The 20,489-nt window shown below is 50.7% G+C and overlaps 1 protein-coding gene across 4 annotated transcripts in view; it reads left to right on the plus strand.

Moving 5' to 3' along the window:
- Positions 1-20,489, plus strand: part of MYO18B (myosin XVIIIB) — a 232,041-nt gene that overhangs the window by 53,433 nt on the left and 158,119 nt on the right. For all 4 annotated transcript variants that reach the window (XM_055405416.2, XM_055405418.2, XM_055405415.2 and 1 more), the window contains 5 exons: positions 5,058-5,231; positions 8,516-8,606; positions 10,476-10,668; positions 13,817-13,897; positions 16,210-16,357. In XM_055405416.2, coding sequence (XP_055261391.2) covers positions 5,058-5,231; positions 8,516-8,606; positions 10,476-10,668; positions 13,817-13,897; positions 16,210-16,357 — 687 coding nt within the window. The remainder of the gene's footprint in view (positions 1-5,057; positions 5,232-8,515; positions 8,607-10,475; positions 10,669-13,816; positions 13,898-16,209; positions 16,358-20,489) is intronic.

Raw genomic sequence — 20,489 nt, forward strand, 5'->3', positions numbered from 1 at the left:
CAGCAGGAACAGGCAGGAAACCTAACACTCAGGAGGAGACTTGAAGTTCTGGCCTCTAAGACAGCCCCATTTTCCAGAATCCCAACAATTGAACTTGACCTGGTATTCCTGGGCAGAAATCTCAGCGTGTGGTCATGATTACAAAGGTTGACATTTATCCCACAGATCCTGTGGTTAGCGATCTGCGCCTGTAACTGCACTGACCCTTCACAAGAACGCCCTGGGGGTAGATGCCCATTTCACAGGGGAAGAAACTGAGGCTCAAAGAGGTGACATGGTTTCCCCAACATCACCTGGCTTTGGCCAGCGGAGGTGGGATTTGAACCTGAGCAGTCTGTTTCTGGAATATCGCCTTTTCTTGGGGCACCCATGGCCTTTCAGGCTTATCTCTTCCCTGCAGGTAGCTTCCTCCTTCACAGACCTCCAGACTGTAAACCTCTGCATGAGGAGATGTGACAGATGCACCAGCATTATAGACAGGTCACGTAATAGCCAGTGACTCAGCAGAAAAGTCACCTGGTCATCAATAAATTCAGGAGGCCACAGTAATGGATACCAGTTGAACTGACGGTGCACACGGGAATGACGGTCGTGTCATTTTTCTCTCTGTTTTGTACTGAGCATAAACAGGAAAACCTGCCTTTGCAGGTGGATCTCAGCACCTCAGAGACTGCAGTTCCATCACTCTCCCTCCCTCCTTCCTTTTTCTCTTTCTTTCCCTTTGTTCATTCTTCTCTTCAAACCCGAGCCTGCCTCTTCCCGGCAGAGTGATCTTGGGTGTGTGACTCAGGTACAATGATTTGCCCACGGTCACCTGGTTAATGGAGGACTCTTTCAGCTAAGCCACTGTTTCCTAAACGGGTGTCTCATGGGACCTTAAAGTATTCCCAGGCCATATCTGTCTATACAGAATGCTCCCTTCTCGGAGCATCATGCCATATTCCTTAAAGGCTCTGAGATGTCCTGCAGTTAAGAAACTTGTGTTACCGAACAATGGGCAAAGTGATACCACACAGCATCCATTTCTCCCCAGGGAATACCTGCTCTGAGGAGCCCTTTGGGAGACTGACCCTGACTGTGTGGCCACTCTGTCCTGCTCCACAGCCCTCTGGTCACCTGGGGAGTTTCTCGCTCAGCCCTGCCCTTGGTAGCATGGTGGGTGGGGCCAGACCTCACCCCATACGTGCAGACAGTTTCTAGGGATAGACAGAAGCACACGACCAAAAGAGCAGCATGCCAGGAATTTGGCTCACTTTCAGAGAGTCTTCTCTTGGCCTCAGTAATTGAAGGGAGCTATGTGTTAGTCACTCAGTTGCATTCGACCCTTTGTGATCCTGTGGACTGTAGCCCACCAGGCTCCTCTGTCCATGGACTTCTCCTGCCAAGGATACTGGAATGGGTAGCCATTTCCTTCTCCAGGGAATCTTCCCAACCCAGGGATTGAACCTGGGTCTACCTGCTGCTTTGGAGGCAGATTCTTTACCGTCTGAGCCACCAGGGAAGCCCAACTGAAGGAAAAACCAAACCAAATCGTGTTACATGGGATCAGCATCTGAGGCTGTCTCTGAGCCTTAGCACTGTAAGTGGGTGCAGCTGTGAAATAAGGGTTCACGGGCTAGAATTGTGCATGGGAGGTGATCCCAGGAAGCCCTGGGAGGGGTGTGGGGAAGGCAGCCCTAAGAGCATGTCACCGAAACTAGCTACTTCTGCAGGCAGCTGGGGCTCCACTCTGCTAAAGGCCTCTGGGGGTCAGCACAGAGCACAGCCTGGAGCAGCTGCTCTCAAAAGGCCTTACCTTCAGTCCCTGGGTCAGGAAGATCCCCTGAAGGAGGGCATGGCAACCCACTCCAGTGTTCTTGCCTAGAGAATCCCATGGACAGAGGAGCCTGGAGGGCTACAGTCCATGGGGTCGCAAAGAGTCGGACACTACTGAGCAACTAACACTTTCAAACTTCCAGTCACTGGTTGAGGGCTGGGAATGTTTGTTCCGTGGCACGTCCAGTCACAACCCTGTGCTTGAGCAAATGCCCGTGCAAGCAAAAGCCCTGAGCAGAGGGAGCACAGGAAGCCCCGGGGCAGACGGTGGTGCAGCAGCAGCTTTCCTGCTCTGGTCCACCCACCATGCTGCCTTCTGAAGTGTGTCCCTGTTGCCTTTTGACTTGACCTACAGCCCACGTGTGTGCTCAGACCAGGTCTGAAATGTGAGATATTGGGGATACCAGAGCTGCCCCTAACCCCATGCCATGACCAGAGGGTCCAGGGACCTAGACTCAAGTGCTGGCTCAGCCATTTACGGCTGTGACTCAGGGCAGGGCGGTTCCCCTTTCTGGGTCTTGGCGGCCTCTGCTGTAAATCAGGCCTAACAGCCTTCAGCCTGCACACCTCCCAAGGCAGCTGGGAGATGAGCCAGGGTCATTCAGCCGTCCTCCCGCTCCGCGTAGACAATCCAGGTGTGCATCCCCTGGCCGTGGCGAGATGCACGGACTGTTTTTCACTGAGCATGACTACAGAACTGGTGTCTGCTGGTAGTTCTTTCATAGAGAGCTGTTTCAAAGGTTGGCGGTCCCGTCAGACAACATTATATTTATGTAAATCCGGCCACGCACAGGCAGGTGTGAGGCCAGCAGATACTGATATGTATTTTTCTGTGTGTCATGGGCCCTGAAGGCAAGCCACCCGCTTCCTCTGGTGTTCCACTGGAGGGGAGGCTTGCTACATCAGACTCGGGGAAGTATGTTGCAATACTGCTTGCTATGGGCAATTTAAGAGATTCTCAAGGGGAATTTTAAGCCTTTGACTCTGATTTTTTGCTCTGTTCTGGTTTCAGAACAATATCCCTGTATGAGAGAAGGCTCCTCTGCACGGGCCCAGGATTAGCACACTGACAGCTGAAGTCAGGAGGCGCTGAGTTCAGATCTTGTGGCCCGTTACAGCCACGAGACCTCAGAAGGTCGCTCTCTTTGTGGCTCAGTGTTCTCATAAGCAGACCCTGGCTGCTCTGGTGCCCGTGTTCCCATCCAGTCTGCCTTCTCCCCGCCACAGGTGCTGGCCCAGGGTTCTCAGCCCCCTCTGAGAAGGCCTGGCCTCCACCCGGCTCTGTACAAAGACGAAGGGACCCACGGGGTTGGGTTTGGCACCTGGCCAGCCTTCAGGGGGCTGGAAGCAGAAACGTGTTTTCCCGGCAAGGCTCATCTGTGCCTCCTGGGTTTCACCAGCAGGCTGCTGCGCTGAGCGCTTGGAAGTATGCCTCTTAAGTCAGGCGGGACTAAGAGGCCTGCCCCATCTACTTCTGGCTCCTCTTTTCAGACCCAGCTGTCGCTGAGCCCCTGCGTGAGCACTTGTAGCTTTGCAAGGTTACAGGTCACGGCGGACAGGGTCTAAAGACCATTTCAGAGGGTGACAGTGGAGGTGACTGGGCAGGAGAGGGGCAGGGCGTCAGCCACCTGGACAGTCGTGTTCTGTTGAGTTCACTTTCAGCCTCATCCCAGGAAAAGGATGTCTCATTCAGGGCTAGTAGCCTGTAACGCCTCTCTGTAATGCTTGCTAATCTGCATTATTTTTAGTAAAGAGAAAGCAGACCTGAGGTTCCCAGGTAACTGTATCTAATTAGAATCTAATGGTATTTCTGTACGCACATTGTATTTCTTTCTGCCTTCTGTTTGTGACAAGTGATGGTGGTGTTGGTTCAAATACTAGCCCCCCGTACCCTGGGTGGTGGGGGGCAGGGAGAGACTGAAGAGGCAGCCCTTCCAGGCGGGAGGGCGGCAGGTGTAACACACAAGGGAGCTGACACATGAGGCTTGTCTCGGGCACTGCAAGGTGGGTGGGTCTCCTCCACCCCTGCCCTCCAGAACCTTAAGAGTTTATAGAAAGGCCGGATGGGCTGGGTCACATAGCCCCCCTGGACGGTCTCAGAAGCACCCTGCTGTCTCAAGGCTGCGTCCTTGTAACAGTGCCTACTGCGGGAGTGGGGAGGGCTGGGTGGACATTCCAAGGGCAGAGGAAAGGGTGAGGCCCCTCCAGTTGCCCAGGGCCAGCTCACAGGCCACCGGGTTGTCACATCCTCTCAGTGACCTCCTACAAAAAATGGGTTCTCATTTAAGATAGTGCTATATAACATTTCCTTTCACTAGGCACTTATGGAAAGTGAAAAGATCAGTGATTCCACGTCAAAGAAAGTCTTACCTAGGGTCATAATATTCTCAAGGTGATATTGAAAGGGACTTCCCTGGTGGCTCAGCTGGTAAAGAATCCGCCTGTGATGCAGGAGGCCTTGGTTCAATCCCTGGGTGGGGAAGAGCCCCTGGAGAAAGAAATGGCAACCCACTCCAGGTGGATATTGTCAAAGCCCCAGATAAAGTCTTTTTCCAAACTTCCAAATTTTTCTTAAACCAGGCAGATTCTTTAAGATGTCTGTTTGAAGAATGATACCCTTATGATCTTTTTCTGATGGATTGAGAAGTCTCTGTTGGTAGTTGTGATTCTTATTTCAAAGAAAGAAATACAGATATGGGGAGATAGGAGATGGGAGAAAATTATTTTAAGAGTAGAACTGTAGTTTGCCTTAGTAAATCATTAAATTTTAAAATTTGGATTACAGAATTAGTACAGAACCACTGCAGAAAGTCTTTGAATATATCTCCTTTTCCTTATTTGTTTAGCAGCTTAGAGTGATTTACACAATTGATGCTATACTACAGTATGATTTTTTCTAGTCCTTTTCATTTAAAATTACCATATAAGCATTGCCTGTGTTGTATAGGCTTTGTTGCTAATGTTAAGTGGCGTTATAATAGCCCATAGAAAGGATGATATTTTTAATTGTTTTGGAAAAGTGATCAATGTGGATGGCAGGGCAGTAGGACAAACATGTCTCTTGGGAAAGCTGACTCTGCCCGAGGCCGTCAGCTGGGGCCAGGCCTCAGTTGTTCAGGCTCCTGCTGAGGGTGGGTGGCCCAGAGTCTGGGAGGTGGTGAGATTCTCCAAGGCTTTCTTGGACGCCTACCCATCACCCACCTAGGACCTCACCGCCTTCCTCTGCTCTGTCCCCCGCGCAGTGGGCCGGAAGCAGTTCATGCGCTTTGAGTGGGCCAACCACGCAGCAGAGGCCTTGGGCTGTGAGTACGAGGAGCTGAACACGGCCACCTTCAAGCACCACTTGCGACAGATCATTGAGCAGGTGACGTCTGGGCCAAACCGGCGGAGCCTGGAGGATGAGGAAGCCAGCTCAGGTACCATCCTGCGGCCTCCCTGGGTGGGCTGGTCCCTGCAGAGCCACCCTTTGGAGACACCACCATCCTTTCACTATTCATCAAGGATTTATTGAGGGTCTACTGTATGTAGACCTTCTAGGTGCAAATGAAGCTGCTTCTCTGGAAATGGACTTGGCCCCTTCCTGCACAGTGCTCTGTCCTGGTCACAGGCTGCTGAAACATGGGAGGGGGGCCCTGTGCTCCCAAGAGGAGTCACTAAGGACGGTGCCAAGGGACCATGACATTTCTACTGGATGTGGTCTTTGCTGAGCCCCTATCTAGGTGGAAGACTGACCTGCCAGAACAGAAATAAGGCCATGATGGTTGGTCTGGCAGGGAGGACAGTAGATAAGGTTAGAGAGCTCACAGAATAGTCTATAAATGGAGTTTTCTTTTCAGAGTGAGGGAAGCCATGGAGGGGCACAGGCAGGGGAATGGCACGATTAGTTTATTCTGCGTGAAGCTCAGCCTGGATGAAGAGCAAGGAGTGGGTGGGAACCGATACAGGTCACCCTGGTAAGGTGATGGAGGTTGGACAAGGGGCAGGGTGGACCAGATGGGAGGAGGTGGACCAGTTCAAGGTATAGTTTACAGTTAGAGCTGTTGGCATGAGCCCTGGGGCAGAAGCAAGGGGCCAGGACGCCTTCTAGGACTTGAGTCCCAGCAGCTGGAGGAATGTGGGTGCTTTGAACTGACGTGGAGCGGGGCAAGCAGGAGCACACTTATACTGCGCCTGCTCAAGCGGGTCTGCTGAGTCCCAGGTCTGCAGCCTCGGCGGCCAGATGCTTTGGCTGCAGAAGGTGAGGGCAGAGGACCCCTCAGAGCCCCAGGGATCTCTGAGAACTCCCCAAGAGGAGCTCTCCGGAGACTGCAGGGTCTGGACTTAGCGGGTAGCACTGTGGTTTTAGCGCCTTCTGTTAGAGGCCCCTTGGATCCACAGGGCTGCTCCACCTGCCAGGGACTTCAGCCTGATGGCTGATGTCATAGACTTCACTCCCATCCAGTTCTGCGCTTGGTGTGCGCTAGGGTCTGCCTGATAGTTACGCCTCCTCTCTGACACAGGCACACGTGTACAGCCACACCCTTGTACCATGTACAGGCATGTGCACACACCTGCACTGTCACATGCACAGCACACGTGCACATATACGCGCACTCAGACACAGAAGCACAGTTACGTGTATGCACTGCTTTGTGAAGCTGAGTCAGCCTCGCAGACTGAGGTCTCAAGGGTAGATGTTAAGCAGGCAGGGGACCAGCAGGCTTGAGAGAGATGCTGGGAGGCTGTGGGTTGCCTAGCAACGACCCAGGTTGCAGGTGGAGTTAAAGCAGGGACGGGAAATGCTTTGGGGCTGCAGCGGGCGGCCTGGAATGTACAAGCAAAACTATTTCTCCAGGCCCTAGGGCCTGCAAATTTGCAAACTGTGTTTCCAATTCCATGGCTGGAAGCAAAACCTAAGGGTCAGTATTTGAGATATGAGCCCCACTCCTTACCCCGCTCTGCCCCTTAATCTAGGCTGGCTGTTCTAATGAGACCCATGTGTGGTTATACAAAATTGAGGCCACCGTTGTAATAGTTTTCTAAGTTTTTTTTATTCCTCCTAACACTATATGCAGGCACTTTTCCATCTCATTCAGTATTCTTCTAGACCTGACTTGAAGTATTCTATTATATGGTTGGACTACAAATTATCTATCCCATTTGCTATTTTTTGGATATTCGAGCTGTCTTGAAAAAGTGATTTTTTGCCAATTTAATGAACAATTGGGAGATGTACCTAGAAATCTTTGGTTCTCTGCGTATTTCAATACAATAAAATCCTAAGAGTAAAGTTATTAAGTCTAACATGTTATGGCTTCTGCTGTGAAACTGCTAAATTTCCCCCTAGAAAGAAGGAACAATAGATATTTACTTAGTACTGTGTGTCAGAAATTGGAATTTGGAGCCAACAGACTCGGAATCAGTCCCCATCCTTGGGGCACTCCCAGGGCGGGCAGGGTGGGAGACGCAGACTAACAAAATAACCAGAAAGGAAAGAGGAGCTGTGGTCAGTGCTGTAAAACTAGGGTCTGTGTGTCCTCCAGCGGTTCGTTCACTTCACTCAGCATAATGTCCTCCGGGTTCATCTGTGTTGGTGCAAATGGCAGGATTTCCTTCTTTTTTTACTTTTGAATATTATACTACTTATATCAGAAATCTAAAGCAGTCCAACTTATGGAGACACAGAGTAGAATGGTGGTTCCTGGGACAGGGGTAGAGGGAGGGGGAAATGAGACATTTTGATCACAGAGTACGTGGTTTCATTTAGTCAAGATGAAAAAACCCTGGAGGACAGACAAATAAAGTGATCAGCAGATGAATATCCCCACCATACAGCACAGTGCCTGCAGGTTGCAGTGATGTATTCTGTATGTAAAAATCTCTTAATCTTATGTTGAAAGTTCCTCTCTCTCCCCCGTCAGAGAGAGAGAGAGAGAGAGAGACACACACACACACACACACGAAACTTTTAGAGGTGATGGTTATGTTTATGGCGTATCTGTGGTGATGATGTCATGGGTTTATGCTTCAAACTTATCAGGATGTATGATTAAAAATGTACAGGTTTTTTGGTATGTCAATCGTTTCTCAGTTTGAAAAGTAAATTTTTCAGAAAAGCAAGAGAACATCCCTGGTGGTCCAGTGGGTTAAGACTCTACTTTCAGTATAGGGGGCATGGATTCAATCCTTGGTCGAGGAACTAAGATCCCACATGCTGCATGTAACAGCCAATAATAATAATAATAACAATGATAATAATAAGGGAGTCTGCAAACACCATTTACTTTCTAAATAGCCCCATGAGACTTAACCTAACTCAGTGCCATTTGGTCCTCAGTGCCTTTAGCAGTGAAATGGGCATACCTACCTCCATAAAATAAAAATAAAGAATTTTTTTTAAAAAAGGCAAGATAGTCATGAGAATTGGCCTAATGGGTTCGTGGCAGTTCTTACGGCAGGCTTCACTGAGGAGGTGACGTTGGATTGAGCCCTGAAGGATGACCAGGAGATCACAATGGAGGAGAGGTAGGGACAGGTCACACAGGACCCTGGAGGGCGTGACAAGACACTTGAACTTGATCCTGAGGACATGAGTAATTTCGGCAGCAGGGTGATGTGTGTGTTTGGTGGTGGAAGGTTCTCTAAGACCAGCAGTGATGCCCCTGGCCCCAGGCAAGGTCCTGACCGCGGGATGCCCACCCTCCTCTCTTCCCCACTGCAGGGCTCAAGATGACGGGCGTGGAGTGTGTGGAGGGCATGGCCTCTGGCCTGTACCAAGAGGTCTTTGCTGCTGTGGTCTCGCTAATCAACAGGTAATGGCAACCTTCCCTCTGGTATAGAGTTGGTCTCTTTGCAGCACATGAATGAGGCCAAGCCTGGGGAGTTTAGCAGAGTGGGGTTCTGTTGAGCTGGAGAGTGGGTTTTTGAGCTGGATGGTGCTGGCTTTAATTCTACCTTGGCCACCCACAGGCTTTGTGACTTTGGCAAATCAGTTTACCTCTCTGACCTCCCCTTGTACATCTGTGAAATATTCAATAGGTCTGTTCCCCAGGGTCACTGCAAAGATTAAAAGAAGTCAATAAGGGACTCCCCTGGCAGTCCAGTGGTTAAGAATCTGCGCTTCCATTGCAGAGGGCATGAGTTCAATCCTTGGTCAGAGAACTAAGATCCTGTATGCCACGTGGTACAGCTAAAAAATAAATAAAAAATAAATTTAATAAGAAATCAATAAAAAATAAAAAATAAATTTTAAAATGTCTGTAAACAACTCTTCCTAAATTGTGATCATAAAACACTGCAGATATCTGCAGGTAATACTTCTGGGAGCCTGTGTTCCCTATCATGGGGAGTGCTGCTCTGAACCCTGGGAAATCTAAGCAGTTCCAGTGAGGCCGATCCAGAGCTTGCGCAAGGGCTTCCCCCGCTCCTTTGTGTAAGCGGGAGGCGTAATTAGGCTTCCGACATCCTGTTCAAGGGATGAGGCTGGTGCGCAGCAACAGCGCAGCTGGGGTTCTCTGTGGACATAGAGTCGGCTCCCTCTCTTCCTGCTGGAGTAATTACCCTCTGAGATCACAGACACATTATCTAGAAACCAGGGGATCGTGTGTGCTCAGGGGAAGAAGCATTTATCAGTGAATTGCAGGAAGTGGGTGGCTGCTTGCTGGTTGGCTCTGGGGTTCTGGGAACCTGAATCCAGGAAATGGGTGTATTGGTGATGATGACACTCGCCCGTCCTGCCATTTACGAGCACCCAGCTGGCGTCTGGCTTTCTGAACATTAACTCACTTGATCTTCACGCATATCTGTGTGGTGTGTCTTATTGGCCCCATTTTACAGATGGAAAGTCTCAGTAAATAACAGCGAAATGCTTGAGTTCAAACTTAGGACTCTCCAAAGCATATAACTGCTCATGCTGATGGGGATAATAGCAAAAAACGCTGAGCGCTTACCACGTTCAGAGCCATGGATGTCTTATCACACCCAGCCCTCCCACCAGCTTTCTGAGTTCGTCTCCATCGTTAGCCCTTCCATGGCAGACGTTCAGAGACGTTGGGCAACTCTGCCAAGACACACATTCACGCTATGGCTGAGCGAGGGTTGGAACCCACATGTGACTCTGTAGAATCTCTTAACTCTTGGTTTTTGATGTGAATAGTCCCTTCTCCATCCACCCTCATAGATTTGTCAAGAGGATCCAGGGAGGTAAAACTTGAGAGAACTTGGTAAACAGAGGCACATACTGAAAAAAGTTGTTCTGATGCCACGTGTCACCAAGAAAGAAAAGGAGGCTCTAGTCCTAACGTTATAGCAAATTTGTGGTGCAGCCTTAAGCAAGTATTTTGTCCAGTCTTGGCCTGGTGGAGAGAGCATGTGTCCTGATGGCCTACAATGTCCAAGGGAGGCACTTTCCAAACTTCAGTTCCATTTTTTTTTCTTTTCAGCCCCTGGGTCTTCCCATTCATCCCTCCCACCATTTAACATTGGGGGAAACCCATGCTCAGAGAGGTTAAGTGACTTTCCCAAAGTCACATAGCCCACAAGTAGTGGGTTCTGCTGGGTTCGCAGACCTGCCCAGCATGCTGCCCTGGCTTCTCCATGTCTGTGGTGGGTGAGTGGGGGACCTGGACCAGAAGGGCTCTAAGACTTCATGTCCTCTCAGGGCCCCTCTCCTTTCCCCATAGATCCTTCTCTTCTCACCACCTCTCCACGGCCTCCATCATGGTGGTGGACTCTCCAGGCTTTCAGAACCCCCGGCACCAGGGCAAAGACCGGGCCGCCACCTTCGAGGAACTGTGCCACAATTACGTTCACGAGCGCCTGCAGCTGCTTTTCTACCAGCGGACCTTTGTCTCGGCACTGGAACAATGCCGGGAGGTATGGCTGGTCTGGGTTGGGGCTTCTGGTGCTCGTCCTGGATTTAGCTTCATGCTGTCTGGTCCAGCACTGATTAAAACCCAAACTCCAGGTGTCGCTGCCAGGGCCTCTGCTCCTCCCCCATCTCCCTCTGTCTCCCATGGCCTCTTAAGTTCTCTTACAGTTCAGAGCTTGGGGCTCCTCAGGCCCTGTTCCCACAGCTATCCCTTGTTTGCGCTGATCAGTTCCTCCTCACCCACACGCCCAAGCTGAACCGTTCTCCAGCAGTTAGGTTGCACCTTCTCCGTGGAAGGCCCTTCATGCCCGGCTGTGGGTGAAAATTGTGGGGTTTGCACAGTCTCTGGATCATAACATGGGAGCATCCAGCAGAGGTGACTATGCAGCAACCCTCCAAGGAGGCTCTGCTTGCGAATCAGGAAACCTGTTCAGGCTCGTTCCTGCATGCCTGCCTTTACTTATGTTAAAAAAAAAAGTTAAATGGAACTATAATATTTACACAGACAAGTGCCTAAATCCAGAGTGTACGTCTCGGTGAATTTGTCCAGCTGAGCACACTCATGCAGCTACCACCCAGGGGAGAGGGGAGTATCGCCAGCACCCCCAATGCACCCTGGCATCTACTCCCTCCTTCCTCCCTGGTGTTACCACACCTCCTAAAGACACTGTTTTGAACATTTGATGAAGTGGTTTAGAAAATGCCTAATCTGTATTAGGCATTCCATATGTGGTAGCATCCATCATATTTTTCCCCATAATATTTCACTTTATTTCTTATTATCAAAGTAAAACATGTTCTTTATTTAAAAACTGGCAAGTGCGAATAAGTGTCCAGAAGCAGAAAACACCATCTCCTTTACCCCAACACCCAGAGGCAACCATTGTTACCTCTGTCAGTATCTTACACCAGCCATTTTCCCATACATGGTCTTCTCTATAGATTTTGTGTCTGTCTGTATACAGTTCTGTTGTTTGCTTTTTCCTCATAGCATTATGTTGTTCACATTTCCTCCCACCATTCACAGCTCTTAGAAAGGATGCGTGTCTCTGATTATGCCTGCTATCTCAGCTCTCCTTTGGACCGCTGGGTGATTTCCACATTTGTTCAGTAGCCAAGTCATGTCTGACTCTTCGCAGACACGACTGCCCATGGACTGCAGCACTCCAAGCTTCCTGTCCCTTGCCATCTCTCAGAGTTGGCCTGGGAGATTTCCACATCTGTGCTGTTATAAACAATACTGTGATGAATATCTTTGAACGTAGCGTGGTCTGGACATTTCTGATTACTTTTGTATGCCAGCTGCTATTTTCCAGAGTTAGTTTGCTCTCTCCAGCACTCAGCCCAGCACTTACTGGGTGCTCAGTAAATACTAGAAGGATCTGTACTGAGTCATCAGTTCCTGATAACCTCACCATGATTGCTGACAACCTGGCAGGATGGACAATATTAGGATGCTCTTGGGATCCTGGTCTGTATCCTTTCTTCTCGTACCAAGGCTAAAAGGATAAAAACAAAGAACCTGATTAAACATGGGCAAAGGGCTTCTCTGGTGGCTCAGTGGTAAAGAATCCCTGCCAGTGCAGGAGGCCTGGGCTCAAGTCCCTGGTCTAGGAAGCTCCCACACGTCTTGGAGCAGCTCAGCCCGTGCACCACATCTACCGAGCCTGTGCTCTGGAGCCTGGAAGGTGCTGCTGTTGAAACACGCACACCCCAGAGCCCACGCTCTGCACCAGAAGGAGCCACTGCAGTGAGAAGCCTGCACAACTGGAGAGCAGCCCCCGCTTGCTGCAACTGAGAGAGGTCCAGGCAGCAACAGAGACCCAGCACAGCCAAAGATAAATAAGAAAACTTTTAAGCAGGCAAAGGAATTGAATAGCTACTTCTCCAAAATAGATAAGCAAATGGCCAATAATCACATGAACAGATGTTCAGCATCACTAGTTTAGGGAAATGCAAATCAAAACCACATTGAGATACCATTTCACACCCACTAGATTAAAAAATAAACAAAAAATAAGAACTGCTGGGGAGGATGTAGAGGAGCTGGAACCCATGTGGACTGCTGGGAATAAAAAATGGTGCAGCTGCCGTGGAAAACAGTATGGTGTTTTCACAGAAAATTAAAAATAGAACCACCTTTTGATCCAGAAATTCCACTTCTGGGTATCTACCCTAAAGGATTCCAAGCAAGATCTCAAAGAGAGATTTGTACCCCCATGTTCATGACAACATTACTCGTAATAGCCAAAAGGTGGAAGCAGCCCCAGTGTCCATCAGTGAGTGAATGGATAAACAAATGTGATGTTTTCATACACGGGGCTGTCATTCAACTATAAGAAGGAAGGAAATTCTGACACTTGCTGTAACTGGATGAACCTTGAGAACACTATGCTAAGTGCAGCAAGTCAGTCATAGAAGGACAAACCCTGTACGATTCTGCTCATGTGAGATGCTTAAAGTGGCCACATTCATAGAGACAGAAATGGGGAGAGGGAAACAGGGAGCTCGCGCTTACTGGATGCTGAGTTTCAGTTTTGCAAGATGAAAAGTTTTGGAGCTGGATGGTGGTAAAGGTTACACAACAATGTGAATGTGCTTTATGCTGATGAGCTGTGTCCTTAAAAATGATTTAAATGCAGACTTCCCTGGGGGTCCAGAGGCTAAAGCGCCACACTCCCAATGCGGGGACCCAGGTTTGGTCCCTGGTCAGGGACTAGGGGCTTCCCTGGTGGCTCAGACAGTAAAGAATCCACCTGCAGTACGGAGGACCTGGGTTCAATCCCTGGTTTGGGAAGATCCCCTGGAGGAGGCCATGGTAACCCACCCCAGTATTCTTGCCTGGAGAATCCCCATGCACAGAGGAGCCTGGCAGGCTACAGTCCATGGGGCCACAAAGAGTCAGACAGGATTGAGCACAGCACAGGGCAGGGGCAGGGAGACTAGATCCCACATGCCACAACTAAGACACGGTGCCTCCAGATAATAAGGAGTTTAAATGTTAAATTTTATGCCATGTGTATATTACCAATGACAATAAAAAGAGGCCAAGGTGTCATGATTAAAGCCCTCACTTCTCTTAAACCTCCTCCAGAAGTTTCTTCCCCCTCAGCTCGCAGAAGGAACTAATATTGAACTTGTGTGACTTTCTAGGAAGATGTTCCTGTGCAGTTTGACCTACCGGAATCATCCCCAGGGACCACGGTGGCTGTGGTGGATCAGACTCCCTCGCAGGTAACACAGGGCCCTGTGAACCAAGGCTCTCAGATGCCTCTCGGGCTTTTTATCGAAATACTGGCAGATTGGAGTCTTTGAACTACTAGATCACAGCTCTGTTTGTACCTCAGATGACCCACAGATTGTTCAAAACACTGACCCTGGGGACCCCCTCCCAGATTCTGTGTTCATTGGTCTGAGGGTGTGGCCTGGACAACCAGCATTTCAGTCCCTTCAGGTTGAGAGTCTGAGTCTGTGTCTTAGAATGCACTCACGCCTGGAGCCTGTGGACAGAGCTGGGGAGCTCCAGGGCTGGTACCTGGTGACCTCCAGGCACTGTCACCTGGAAAGATCAGGTGTTCAGATGAAGATGCTGCGCCCAGCAGAGACCAGGACAGTCGGGGGCCCCTGGGGATGGAGAATGGGGGTGATGCTGGATCGAGGCCCCTTAGCTCCCTGGAGGCAGACAGACTTTAGTTTGGGGGATCCCTGAGTCTTTGCCTCCCTCTCCCCGCCCCAGAGCCCACTGTGCTGGCCCCTGGTCTGCCACTCTGCTCAGCCCTCTCTCAGAGCAGTCCATGACTGCCACACTGGAATTTGCCCTCCCTCAGTGCCCCATGGGGCTTCCCTGGTGGCTCAGAGGTTAAAGCGTCTGCCTCCAATGCGGGAGACCTGGGTTCGATCCCTGGGTCGGGAAGATCCCCTGGAGAAGGAAATGGTAACCCACTCCAGTATTCTTGCCTGGAGAATCCCATGGACAGAGAAGCCTGGTAGGCTACAGTCCACGGGTCGCAAAGAGTCGGACACGACTGAGCGACTTCACATCATCATCACATCACAGTGCCCCATGCCCCAGCTGCCCCCAACCTGCTGTGAAAGAAAGGGCTCAAGCCGTGGAACTTGCCAGGCTCCAATCTGATCTTGGTGACCTTGGGCGCGTCACTTCTCCTCTCTGAGCCTCTGCTTTCTCATCACCCGAATGGAAATGACAGGTAGTACCCCTGGGTTGTCCTGAACACCCGTGAGATCCGGGACAAACAGCCCCACAGGGTGGGTGACGGCCAGTCGGCGTCCTGCTGGCCACGTTTCTCCTGCACTTGGACACCTTTTCCCATTTCCCTGGCTTCTCTCAGCTCACAGCAGGCTGCACCTTGTCCTGCAAAGCACTCTCGACCATGAGCCCTGCCTGCCCTTCATGGCTGCTTCTGCTGCTCCCTGGTGCCTCTCGGGCTGGGTCCCCATCCCTGTCCTGCTTCCTCCCTCCCTGGGAGGGGTGGGCCTGAGGGACCACCCAGACAGTGTGAGGAGGAAAAGATCCTGGTGTCCCCAGGACTCCTGGGCAGTGGCTGGAACAGCTGCGAGGGCCTGACTGTAGATTTCAACTCCAGCAAGTGAGGCCATGGTGAAGACCCAGGATCCCGGGGGCAGGTCCACTTGTGCCCTGGGCCTCTCCATGTGACCCTGGACATGTCCCTTCCCCTCGCTGGACCCCTCTTGTGGGGTGTGGACTGATATTCCTGTGTCAGAGTGAGCAACTGTCCTGGTTTACCAGGGACGTTGCTGACCTTGGCATTGAAATCCTCATGTCCTGGGAAGCCTCTGACCCTGGGCACACTGGGACTGTTGGCCATCACTCACATCACATTTCCTCTTTAACCGTTTGACACCATGTTCGGTTGCATTAACTCACTGGGGACCCTCGGATAAGCCCTGCAGATCCCCAGGCCTCTCCCTGTTTCCCACGTGTGGAGATGCAGGGTCGCCTGGAGGGTCTCTGATGCTGGTGCTGGATTTAAAATTTCACGTCTGTGTGGTTCAGGCAAGTTCACTTTCTCTAAGATGTTCTTGGTGCCTTTTTCCTCTCAAGATTTTACTGTAAAAAATACAAAGACTTCTAAGAGGAAGTGATGGGGATGGGATTAATCCTTTTATGTTAAGCTGTGCACGAAGAGACTAGCTGTCTCTGTGGAGCCAGAGATGTGTGGTGTACAGAGGGCTCGCTCTGGTTAAATCCTCACCTTGGAGGACAGTGTTGTCAGTCTCCATTTTGCAGAAGGAAAGATGAGGCTCAGAGAGGGGCAATAAGTTGCACAGGGTCATCCAGGAGATGAAGACAGAGGCAGGATCCAGACCCTTGTAACCAAGAGATTGGTAGTCCTGTGGCTTCTCCACTGAGAGTCTGGGGGTGAGCAGGGCGTGGATCCAGAGCAGCATGTCTGAGTCATGGTGCCTGGGCCACAGACCCCTGACTTCTTAGGTGGGACGAGAAGCCCAGGCCTGGCCTCTCTCGGGGGTCAGGGCTCCTCAGTGTATCTTGGGTCTCCTGCCAGGTGCGCCTACCAGCCGGAGGAGGTGCCGAGGATGCCAGGGGCCTTTTCTGGATCCTGGATGAGGAGGTCCGGGTGGAGGGCTCCCAGGACAGCGTGGTGCTCAAGCGTCTCTGTGCCGCCTCTGAGAAGAAAGGAGCTGGAGCTGGAGGTGAGGGAGGGAGCCAGCGGGGTGGGAGCTGCCGAGGCCTGTCCTGGAGTTGGACTCTGTCTTCCTCGAATCTGCACTGGGAGGGGGCTGTGCACCTGCCTGGGTGTGCCTTCATTCATTTGTGTGCTCATCCATTCATGTATTCATCACGTGTTCTGAGCGGGCTCTAGTCTACACGGAGGCAAACAGCTTGATGGGACCCCTGTCCTTGCTGGGGAGAGGCAGGGGTGGGAGATGACAAGCTGACACACAAGCACATGCGAGTCCGCTGAGCCTGAGATGGCAGACTGGGGGTTGGTGGTGGGCGTCAGGCGGACCTCATTTCTCCGGCAGCCAGGGGTTCTCACGGGAGAGGCCTGCAGGTAAATCTGACAGAGAGCCAGGTGTGCAGTGCAGGACAAACAGGGAGATGTCGTATGGGCTCAGACCTCCAGCCTTGGCAGGCCTCACAGAAGACATTGGTTTTAACCCAATGAGAAGCCATGTGGTATTCTAGGCAGTGGAAGCTATGGTCAGATTCGGGTTCTAGAAGGTTCCCCAGACTGCATTGTGGAGACACGAAGGGATGGCAGCTGGGAGGTGAGAGGAGCCACCTCCCTGGGGAGGTGGGCCGACTCCGGAGTTGCCAAGCACTGGCTGATGGGCTGGATTGGCTAAAGGAGAAGTGCAAGGGAGTGGATGCTTGGAGCTGAAACAGTGAGTTCAGAGGCCATGGGGTTTGGCATCCATCAGCTTTAAGTTCAAGTCCATCTATTTGTAATTTCACCAATGTGGCACCAAACCAATCTCACAACATTTTGAACAATGGAGATGGAGCTTGCCCTGGCTGCCTTCTCTCCAGAATTTCTACTGCCGTGGTGGGGTGAGGGGATGTACCTGCAGAGCTTGGTCATCAACTGCCAAGTGCTGCAGTTGTTACTGAGGAGGCCGAGGCTGTAATACAACGAAGAATATCATCCCCATCTTTCCAGGGGTTGGAGGAGTGCTGTGTGCACTCCATGCAGGGGCCGAGCTCAGGGCTTTGTGTAGAGTGTCTGGTCAAATTCTGTCCCGTATTTAGAAGTCAGTATTCTTACCCCACCCCCCGCCCCGCCTCCAGGATGAGGAAAGTGAGCTCCAGAGAGAGGCTTGTAGAGAACGCTTGTCTGTGATCACCTGGACGGTGCATGTCAGAAGGCAGACTCAACACAAGCCATGTCTGCCTTTCAGCCTTGAGTAAGCCCCCTTCCACCTGGATGCCCCAGGCCTGTAAGAAGACAAATGCACTGTGGGGTCTTCCAGGTCCCACCTAACATGGCGGTCAGATTGTGGGCTTGTTCGTTCACTGGTTCCTTCAACAAATAATTCTGGAGCAACTGAAATGTAGGCTGAGAAATACATCTGTGAACAAAACAAAACAGTCCCTCCACCCAAGGGGCTGACATTCCAGCAGAGCAGATGGATGATAAAGAAAAAATACAAAATCTGTAAGAAGACATTGAGGACCACACAGTTCTAGTTTGGATCACTGAAGGAATGAAGGTTGGCAGTGAAGATGGCCAGGGATTTGGCCCTGGGACATCCCAGGGACAAGGCCTGTGTCCAGCAAAGGTAGCTGGGGAGGAGTGGCCGGGGATGTTGGAGGCGGGGGGTGGGAAGGTGTGGTGTTTTGGAAGCCTCAGGAGGAGGGACAGACCCACCAAGTTAAATGCTACTTGAAAGTTTGAGTGAGGCGTGGTTGAAGAATGGCTGTGACTTGGCTGCATGGAGGTCCCTGGCCACCAAGAAAAGTGCAGCTCCGATGGGAGTGTTTGGGGTGACCTACTGACTGGAGTGGCTTATGAGAAATTGGAGGAGCTGGAGAAAGACGTGGACAGCACTCAGTGCTGCTGGGCTGGAGCCTCTGTCTGGGACACACGTGGAGTGCTTCTGTACCTGATGGCTCCAATCGCTCTCCCGGGACCACACCCAGAATATTGGTACCTGCATGGCTCCTGAGAGCTTGACTCTGCGATGACTTGCCTGGGCCCAGGAGGAGCTGTGCCTGGGGCCCACAGTACTCTTAGGGGTCCACGACAGTCTTTTAATTTCTGTTAAAAGTAGAAGGAAAAAAATAGACTTTAAGGCAAATACACGTTTTAAGTATATATTGTGGATTATATTCCCCCTCCTCAAAAATTCGTACATTGAATTTCTAACCCCTAGCACCTAGGAATGGGACTTCCTATAGATGCAGGGTCCTTAAAGAGGTAAGTAAGTTTAACAAAGGTTACTGTTCAGTCGCTCAGTCATATCTGACTCTTTGTGGACCCATGGACTGCATGCAGCACGCCAGGCTTCCCTGTCCATCACCAACTCCTGCAGCTTACTCAAACTCATGTCCATTGCGTCAGTGATGCCATCCAACCATCTCATCTTCTGTCAGCCCCTTCTCCTCCCGCCTTCAATCTTTCCCAGCATCAGGGTCTTTTCCAATGAGTCGGTTCTTTGCATCAGGTGGCCAGAGTATTGGAGTTTCAGATTTAGGATCAGTCCTTCCTATGAATATCCAGGACTGATTTCCTTTAGGATGGACTGGTTGGATCTCCTTGAGGTCCAAGGGACTCTCAAGAGTCTTCTCCAACACCACAGTTCAAAAGCATCAATTCTTTGGCGCTCAGCTTTCTTTATAGTCCAGCTCTCACATCCATACATAACCACTGGAAAAACCATAGCTTTGACTAGATGGACCTTTGTTGGTAAAGTCATGTCTCTGCTTTTTAATATGCTATCTGGGTTGGTCATAGCTTTTCTTCCAAGGAGTAACCGTCTTTTAATTTCATGGCTGCAGTCACCGTCAGCAGTGATTTTGGAACCCAAAAATATAAAGTCTCTCACTGTTTCCACTGTTTTCCCATCTATTTGCCATTAAGTGATGGTACTGGAGGCCATGATCTTAGTTTTCTGAATACTGAGTTTTAAGCCAACTTTTTCACTCTCCTCTTTCACTTTCATTAAGAGGCTCTTTAGTTCTTCGCTTTCTGCCATAAGGGTGATATCATCTGCGTATCTGAGGTTATTGATATTTCTACCTGCAGTTTTGATTCCAGCTTGTGCTTCTTCCAGCCCAGCGTTCCTCATGATGTACTCTGCGTATAAGTTAAATAAGCAGGGTGACAATATACAGCCTTGATGTACTCTGTTTCCTATTTGGAACCAGTCTGTTGTTCGTGTCCAGTTCTGACTATTGCTTCTTGATGTCCATACAGATTTCTCAGGAGGTCACTGTGGTGGGACCTAATTTAATATGACTGGTCCTACGGAGGAGAGATTAGGACACAGACATACACAAAGAAAGACACAGGGAAAAGGTATCCATCTGCAAGCCAAGGAGAGAGGCATCAGTGAAACCAACCCTGGTAACACCTTGACCTTGGGCTTCCAGCCACATATTCGGTAATGCTTTGTTATGGCAGCTGTAGCAAACCAATATAATATACTTTTGTATTATTACTATCAATCTTTCTTTCTGCTGCACAGTCATGAAATATGAGTCTGTGTACTTGTATATGTGTACACGACCCTGGACTGCCCTCACCCTGGAGGTGGGGGTCGTAGTGCTCGGTGTGATGCTGCCATGATCCTGTCTGTTCCAGAAGGTCAACTCTGTTTTCTGAGGTACTGGCCTCTGCCATCGGGTGGGGAGCGGGAACTGCTATTTGTGGGGCCCTTAGTCTGAGCCGGGCAGTATGGGCACCACCACACCCCACCTCTGGGGAGCACCTGGGGCCTTGGAGAGGCCTGATGGCTGACCAGGGCCCTGTGTTCCCCGTGTTCAGGAAATGTCTCCAGGGTTCTGGAACGGTTATTTTCTTCCTGGGGGACAGTACAGGAGGAAAGTCACCCAGACCCACAGAAAGCCAAGAGACAGAGCTGTTAGCAGCCTATCCAGGCATTGGACCCGAGCATCCTGGGTTGGACCCGTGCTCCACTAGTTAGCTGCCATGTGTGTGCGTTGTGGGAGGTCACCTCCTTCCCCGCCTGTAAGATGGTGACACCGCCGGGCCTGGGGTGAGGACAGAGGGGCTCGGGTGCGCCCAGAAGCGTTTGTAAGTCCTCCTTCTTTGGCTCCCTGCTCAGTGCTCCTCCGCAGAGGCCTCCCTGACCTGTCCTC

The sequence above is a fragment of the Moschus berezovskii genome, chromosome 19 (genome assembly GCF_049115385.1).
Source record: "Moschus berezovskii isolate FMDL1 chromosome 19, NW_MosBer_1.0, whole genome shotgun sequence".
NCBI lineage: Eukaryota > Metazoa > Chordata > Mammalia > Artiodactyla > Moschidae > Moschus > Moschus berezovskii.